At 50.1% G+C, this 8,501-nt stretch overlaps 1 protein-coding gene across 2 annotated transcripts; it reads left to right on the plus strand.

Annotated features, from left to right (window-relative positions):
• Positions 1 to 1,486: 1,486 nt before the first annotated feature.
• Positions 1,487 to 6,833, plus strand: LOC135370174 (uncharacterized). Of its 2 annotated transcripts, none has more exons than XM_064603874.1 (6): positions 1,487 to 1,810; positions 2,699 to 2,918; positions 3,512 to 3,686; positions 3,991 to 4,351; positions 5,304 to 5,739; positions 6,488 to 6,833. In XM_064603874.1, the coding sequence occupies exons 1-6, from the start codon at positions 1,629 to 1,631 to the stop codon at positions 6,761 to 6,763; spliced, it is 1,650 nt and encodes a 549-aa protein (XP_064459944.1). In that variant the 5' UTR covers positions 1,487 to 1,628; the 3' UTR covers positions 6,764 to 6,833. The 2 variants fall into 2 exon arrangements, with proteins under 2 accessions (XP_064459944.1, XP_064459945.1); XM_064603875.1 differs by having other exon boundaries at positions 6,491 to 6,833.
• Positions 6,834 to 8,501: the final 1,668 nt, after the last annotated feature.

The following is an 8,501-nucleotide window of genomic DNA, read 5'->3' on the forward strand; positions in this document are numbered from 1 at the left end:
GGCGTTGCTTTCTATTTTGATACGACGACTTGCTGTAAGTATTGTATTGAGATATCTACAATGTCTTTGGAATGATTGCGATGAGGACGACAAAGGGTTCTATAAAATTATTATTATCTTTAATGCATGTGAGCTATGTCCAGACACGTTAAAGGTGCAGTGAAGGAACCGTCCATATCTTTATCGTTTTTGGCTGCGGCGTATATGGTGGAATAAGCAACCTGTGCCCTTGGACAAGAACGACGGTAGTCGCTGATTTGTCCGCACGAGAGTGGAGACACCTCCCCCAGATAGAGAGAGAGAGAGAAACGAAAAACCGACTCATAGAAACCCCTCTCCTCCTTCGCAGAGTTTGTAAGTGAACGAGTGGTGCTGACGGCACTCTGTGACGTAGAGCGTACGCCGCGTGCAGCGCCGCACCGTGCCCGTAACAGGCGGATTTGAAGTGGAGAATAAAACCGCGCGTGGCACGACAGCTCCTGGGTGCGCACGGTATTGGAAGGGTTACCTATCGGAAATGCTTTCGCGTTACAAACATTGCTTTCAAGGAACTCTGAAGAAACAATAAGATATTTGCAATTTTTGGTTGCGTTCGTTTATTGGACTCGAGAGTCGAGGGAGTCGACTATTGGTGGCCGAAAATGCCGCGGCGCGGCTCTCTATGACGTCGCCCACGTGACAGTAACTTCCGTTCTAAAATTCGAGGATCCAACACTAGAGGTGTTCGAGAGCCGACTCGTACCGACTCTCCTTTCGAGGTGGGTCGCTAGAGTCGATGACGCGCGGTGACTCTCATGCGTCACGACTCCGACTTGCGGGTCGCGAGAGTTAATAAACGAACATCCCCTCCCAAATATGTGTTCATAACATATGCACAGTGCATAGGTATATGCGCAGTTATATGGAGACGAGCCAACATCAGCCACATGGGCGGCCAATGGCAGCCAGAGCAAGCCTGTGTCGTCTGCGCCGTTTGGCTGAAGCAGACGACATACCGTCTCTGTATGTTCACGTGGTGAAGGAGTGAGCAGGAGGAGGAAACATCTGTTTATTTACAGACACTGGAGCTGGGTGACACGCATCACGTGTCTGCTGTCACGTGGCGCTGCGACTGCACAGCGTGATACCGTTATCACTCTCGATGGGGGAGAGGAACATACGCCTGCTGTGACCACTACTCAACCACTACGTTTACGACTACGTTTGCGGAATGACGGTTGCATAGAGCTCATTATGCGGTGAAGTTGGGCTTTCAGATCGCGTAATTCCATAATGTAATGCTTCGCTGGAGCCATTATTAAACAGTCACACACCTGAAAATCTTTCCCAAATGCTGCTGCCGTAACGAACCCTCGAATGGGTTCTCTGCCGTCTTCTTCTTCTTCACGTTGCTCTCTCCCTTACGCATAGAAGCAGTATCGGGGAACTATTTTGCGAAAGGCTGAACGACGGCGGAGCTTACAATATGTACACTCTTGCCTGTTTCTCCCGTCGGTATGTTGGCCACACTGGTTGCACCCGCTTGCGCGTGTTAGCACGGAATGGCGGCTATGCGCGCAGACCATGGGTGCTGAGCAGCGTTAAGCGAAAGAACCCCGCGTCCAGCGGCGGCGTCTGCCAGGCGTCTAATGGCGGGCAAGTCCGCTCCAGCCAAGTCTCCACCGAACCCTTCGGCCAAGTCCCCGGTCAAGTCTCCAACCAAGGCCCCGGCGAAACCCCCAGCCAGGAATGCAACTTCAAGAGAGCTGCTCGCCTATGCCGGGTACATTATCGGCAGGGAGATAGGAGAAGGAACGTACTCTAAAGTCAGGTATGGGCTATACCGGGTTCTGTTTGCAGTCGTGAAATGAAAGAGCGGCTGTAATGTACCTCTCCCTGTTTGTAAACAAATGACGTCATATAGTGTTCGACAGCGCCACCAATTTGGTTGAGTTGAACTACTCTCGAAGCTATAGAGGCGAACGAGGTCGCTTTTGAAAGCTACGGTCTTGAGGGGATTACGATGCAGCGAACAACTGTCCATTCGTGGAACCCAGCCCTCCCCTTCCAGTTTGTTTCGGTTTCAGTCTGTCTAGCAACGTCATGATGTCGTTTCTCGGGTAGAGGTGTATTCTATGCCAAACGTCTTTGGCACTGCTAACAGGTAACATGCTCAAGGCCAACCACAGCAGATATGCTATTAAAGGATATAGGGGCGTACGCCCGCTGCGACCACAATACATGCAAACTGCCGCAAAATGGAGTACACTTACTATATTTTTTAACAAGTCACACTGTTAAAACAGAACTTCACCGCACAACACAACCCGGAGCCAATCCATTCCAGATGATACCATTCTGTTCCCTCTGTTGTTGAAAGTGTCAAGTGCACGCCTCTTTAGGACACATTGTAGAAATGCAAAGTGTCCAATGACGGCGGGTCCATCCCAGAACAAGCTATACGAGAACGATTAAATTTGCCCTTTGAGCTCGTTGGCAAAGCACGCATCTAACATGGAGCAACTAAAGGCTGTTTAAACCGTATAGTGCCTCATGTCCTAGCGTCTCTCGGTGTCTTTGTTTCTGTCTGTGGTTGCGCCTTGCTGGAAATAGCAGAACTGTAATGTCATACGGAGCGGTGCTTGAACTAGGAGCATGTCATGGAGGCGAAATTCTGTTTTTAGAGTGCAGGGACATTCTGATTCCGTGGTTTATGCAGGATGGCCGTAAAGAACGGGATGACGTACGCGGTGAAGATTGTCCCGAAGCACCTGGCTCCTCGCGAGTACGTTACCCACTTCTTGCCACGAGAACTGGACATCATTCCCAAGCTGCAGCATCCCAACATCGTCCAAGTGTTCGACATCCTGGACGTCAGGCAGAAGGTCTTCATTGTTATGGAGATGGCAACGAAAGGAGACCTGCTACAAAAAGTGTCGGTACGGCTTTCTTTCTTTTTTTTTTTTACGCCACTCGACGAGCTAGAAGGTGACGAGGGTCCACTCAACACCACGTACACTGTTAAAATACAACTTCACCACATAGCATGCTCCTAGGCAATTACCATTCCGAATGATATCGTTCTGTGTCATGATTCGTTCAAAAGAGAAGGAGGGGCCTATCTGGGACACGTATAATGTGTCCCAGATAGGCATCGTGGCGGCAAGCGAAAAGGCTGGCGGTACTCGGAAACTTGTTTTTCTAGTGCTCTAATCATGGTTGGCTAGGAGCGCGCTATGCGGTGAAGTTCATTTTTAAGAGTGTAGAGTTGAACTAAGCTCGAAGCTAGCGCGCGAACAAGGTCGCGACCGAAAGGCATGGTCTTGAGGGGATTACCATGGTCCCTGAACGGGACGCGACCTTCGGTCTTACTCTTCTTTCAATAGGAGGCAGCGACCAAGTGTCCATTCGTGGAACCCTGCCCTCCCCTTCCGATTTGTCTCGGTTTCACTCTGTCTATACCAACGTTATGATGACGTTCCTATACGGTAGAGGTTTGAAAATATTCCTGGCCTTCCGTCCTTTATTCCAGAATGAGGCGCCATTTTCTGAGGGCAAGGCCTTCCTGTACTTCGAACAGATAGCCGACGCCGTCGCTTATTTACACAAGCAGCACATCGTACACCGTGATCTCAAGTGCGAGAACATCTTGCTCAATCCAAATCACCAGGTCAAACTGGCCGACTTCTCCTTCACCCGCTACTGCTGTGAGTGTCTCCTTTCCTATAGGTACGGTAGGTTCCTGTCTAGCGGTGCTTTCATTATACCGGAAGATAAGATAATAGAATTTATGACGTAATATCGACGTCACTAACAGAACTTCAACCCCGACGCCTTTTTTGTGACACTTATGCTGTTCATAATTGTCACAAAAAAGGCGTACGCCTCCCGTTTCCAACAAAGCGGGGCAGATAACGATATCATTCGAAATGATGGTTGGATAGGAGCGTGCTATGAGATGAAGCTCATTTTTAAGAGTGCGGACCGTATATACAACCGTTTACATCGCAGATAACCCTAAAAGCGGCCGCAAATTGCTGAGCGAGACGTACTGTGGCAGCGCAGCGTACGCAGCTCCAGAAGTGATCCAGAACATTCGCTACCGTCCCAAGCGGTACGACTCGTGGAGCCTCGGGGTCATTCTGTACATCATGGTGGCGGGCCAGTTGCCATTCGATGACAGCGATCCGTTTCATCAGGTGCGAGCGCAGATGTGTCGCCAGATCTACTTCCCGCCCTCGTACCGTTTGTCGAAGCTTTTGAAGAACCTCATTCGACACTTGTTGGAGCCCGTGGTCCTCTATCGGAGTACCGTGACCAGGGCTCTGAAGCATCCTTGGATGAGGAGGGAGAGGATCAAAAGGAAGCTCAGGTGAGGACGCTTCATTGACTTGACTGCATAACACGTTCGATGATAACGAACCGATAATGATATCGTTGGCGTACGCCCTTTTTTTGTGACATTTTGGATATTCGTTCGCCGCCACAAAAAGGATTATGGCCCGCTCTCTCCTGAAGTCAGAAACGATAACTCTGTCAGTTGAGGGCACGTGAATGGCGTAGACCTGCTGTGCGGTGAAGTTCTAGTTTTAGAGTATGCCTGGCCCACAGCATGTTGTGTTGTGAATCAGTGTTTTCAGAGCATATAAGTGAAAAAAAGAAAGAAAGAAAAAACACACACCCAACACAAAAGAAAACGGCTTTGACGTCTACTCGATTTAAAAGCTTGCGCTCGACGCCATTAACTGTGCATTCACACGAGAGACATCCTCACGGAATATTCTAGTAGAAGAAACCGCTCCGAGGGCAGAAGTTCCATCGCATCTTCTGTTGAGTATACTCACGCAGGGACGTACTGCACATATAGCAGACGACACCGTCGGCCCGGTCGTCTGCTGCGGAATTAGAAGAGTATTAAGACACATACGACGTTACCCGTGTATTGACACGAGCGGCATCCTCATCGAAGACTCTTAGTCAAAGAAAAAGCGAATACACTGCCCACGTACGGAACAGAAATTGCGTCCCGTGCTAGGCTGAGCATTCACGCGGTGCCGGAATATAGGAAGTGACGTATACTGGGCACTTGGCAGACGACATTTCACTTAGCAGACGACACCATCAGCGTCTTTTTCTGTCGTCTGCTACGGAATATCATGCGACAGGGTATTCCCCACGGTTAGCGGTGTACGTGAAGACGGCGGACGTTGACCGCTCGCACTCACGTGACAGCAGAAAGCTATGACGTTTTTCGCGGCAGTATTCTGGGGAGTGTCGCTCGTGTGAATATACGGTAAGCCTTTTGTTCCGCTCCCGCCCACCAGGGACATCAAGCGCAAAAGTTTTCCGCAAGGGGTCCATAAGCAGCCAGGAGTCCAGCATCTGCGTGACACCCAATCGTGCCAGTCTTTCAGCACAATGCCCAGTCCCGTGTCGTCCTTGGACACTGTTGGGCCGAAATCCGTCTCCGCATCCGCGCTTCCCAAAGGCAACAACGGTGCTTCTTCTCCCAAGGCGAAGCGCACGAAGGGGCCAGATTACTACAGCAAGTTGGCCCAAGACACCGGGTACGAGGATAAAAAGCTTCCAGGATCGTCTCCTCCTCGCGCACTTTCGCCGAAGCGTGGCAAACGATCGGTGATGTCGCCCACTAGGTTCGGTGGTCAGCAGAATGAGGAGCGTTTTCTGAACGACCCGGCGTACCGAAGAATGGACCAACGTATGATGCAGCTTGAGCAGATGTCACCTGCATCGAATGCGGTAAGTCAGGGGTGTGTGTCAGGGGCGGACCCAGGCACTGGGATGGAGGGCGGTTTCTTTGTTGAAGTGCGTAATGGGGGAGGGAAGGGAGGGAAATCCAATGTATAAACTGACGTTTTTTTGGGGGGGAGGGGGCGGTCGCCCAACCGCCCCTCTCCCCTCCCGAATCCGCCACGCCACTGGTGGTGTAAAGTACGAGACAAAGTATAAGCTAAGTTAAGTTAAAGTTGAAACTGAAATTTCACAGCATAACGCGCTATATGATAGCCAATCATCTTCCCGAATGGCATCGTTCTCGCCCCCGATTCGTGGGAAACAGGAAGCGTACGCCATTTTGCGACAATTAACATAACTGCATAAGTAAGTGTCCCACAAAGGCGTACGCCTCCCGATTTAAACAAATCGGGGAAGATAACGATATCACTCGAGATGATGGTTGGCTAGGAGCGCGTGCTATACGGTGAAGTTCATTTTTAACTGTGTGCCGCTGCGTTTTTCTTTTTCATTTCGCTTTTTCTGAGGCGGAGGTACCTGCCCACGTCTCCAATTCCCGGTAGCATGATTACTCACTTGGATAGTGCCAATCTCGTTTAAAAGCGTTCGCTTTTTTTTTTTACCACAAATTTTCGACCACGTGAAAGCCACGGAGCAAGGGAGAATACGCTCCAACATTCTGGGCGCCGCTAGTGATAAACTATTTTCAGTGCACGAGCAACGTTTATTTTCCTTCCTTCCTTCCTTCCGACAGCAGGTCCCAGGATCGCCGGGGCTTAATGCGTGCATGTCGCCGGACCCGATGTACCCAGGATGCCAGAGGACATCGGGGCCCAAGTACCCCAGGCAGCCAATGCAATCGCCGACCAGAGGACTGGAGGGAGGGCCCTTTATGCATGACAGTGGTTTCGTGGTTCACGGTAGATTGCCCAGAAGACACAGGTCTCAAGGGGAACTGGCTAGTTTTAAGGTTGCGACGCCATACGGGCAAGTGTTCGTGTCGAGCAGTTCTTCGGGAGAGTACTATTGATCGACAAACGAAATAAGTTGAAATGGATAATTTGTATCAAATAAATTTCTTAATGAAATCGTGGGGTTAAGCATGTAGAAGAAGCGGCATAGCAGAAAGACTAGTGGTCTTCTTGCTCGTGCAAGGAGGCGTAATCTACGACAGCATTGCCGTTGATTCGCTGAATTGGAGACTACGCGGATAACTTAAAGTTCTGGAAACGTTTCGTTAAGCAGAGACGCCCACTCAAATCGCAAATCTTAACGTCATTAGAAACCCACAAACGATCACCTGCAGAACACCGCTCCAACTGCATCGCTTACAAACTAGCGTTCAAACTGAAGATCCGCTCCAACATACGACACGGGATAGACCACTTCCTGTTTGTAAACAAATGACGTCATAGTCGTCGACAGCGCCACCAATTTGGTAGAGTTGAACTACGCTCGAAGCTAGGGGTGGATAAGGTCACGCCCGAAAGCCACGGTTTTGAGGGTATTACGATGGTCCCTGAAAGCGACGCGACCTTCGGGTCCACTTCTCTTTCAATAGGAGGCAGGGAACAAGTGGCCATTCGTGGAAACCAGCCCCCCCCCCTTTCCGATTTGATTCGGTTTCAGTCTGTCTACTACCTACTAATAGACCTCTACCTGAAAAACGTCATCATGACGTTTCTCAGGTAGAGGTCTCTTGCCTAGTTGCTCTTCGCTTTTCTTGTGCAACAATATGCTGCGTGCGTCCTTTGTCCCCTCGTCCTTGTCGATAGGCAATCAACGAAGAAAGACGTCGCTGTCGCTGCTTAGGAGTCTTCCTTATTATTGTCCAGTTCTTATGGGTCATTCCATGACACCTTTTGTAGTAAAACCCGGCACACAAAACCGGTGCTGATACTCTAATCGCTACTCTTGAACGCACAGTCACGTGGCCTGATACTGCGCCGCAGGGTGCCCGCCAATGTGTACGCAGGCCGTGCCGACACTCCGCGCCCTGCTGCGCCGCGCATAGGCTGCTCCAGTGTCCGTGGCGCGACCTATAGGTCGTATCAATCTATACGTGGCCTTTCGTACAGACGAACAGCTCAGTGTTGCATATATGCATATACGCTCCGGGTGGAAGAGGAACTAGAAGTAATGACCTGCAGCAAAGCACGTCGAGTACACGGATACTTTCAGGTCGGAAGAATGTTCCTTCATGCGAGTTCATACGTAAGACCTGCACAGCGTCTCTCTCACCATCAATTTTGTGCCAAGGTCGACCTGATGAGCAGAAATCACTGCACGATAAGTCGCGGAAGTGTCGTCGTGATTTTGCAACAATGACGCAACGTGACGTGGGAAAGTTTTAAATGTCCAAGAACGGGAATATCGAGACTACCCGATGCGCTACACGCAGGATAGCACGCAACTCCTATAGACGGTGTAGGCGAAGAAGAGTCAAATACCGTCCAATGTTTTATATGTCGTTTAGGTAAAGGTTGAAAAGGGTTGAAAATTGGGCTGTTTGGTGTGACATTAACATCGATAAAAACCACAATGCAGGGCGACGCAGACACAGCACTGTGCTGTATCTGTCTCGTCCTTTTGTGTCGCCCTGCACTGTTTTTTTTTTTTTTTCACCACCTACTAGATTATAACGACAACGTCACAACCGGCATCCCCTATGAGAAGCCCGCCCGCACGATCCGCTAGGGGCGCTACTCGTCGGCCCGGGAGACCTGCATCACGATTGGACGATGGAAATGTGAATTTTGGACGCGCAG

Source organism: Ornithodoros turicata, chromosome 10 (genome assembly GCF_037126465.1).
Source record: "Ornithodoros turicata isolate Travis chromosome 10, ASM3712646v1, whole genome shotgun sequence".
Classification (NCBI taxonomy): Eukaryota; Metazoa; Arthropoda; class Arachnida; order Ixodida; family Argasidae; genus Ornithodoros; species Ornithodoros turicata.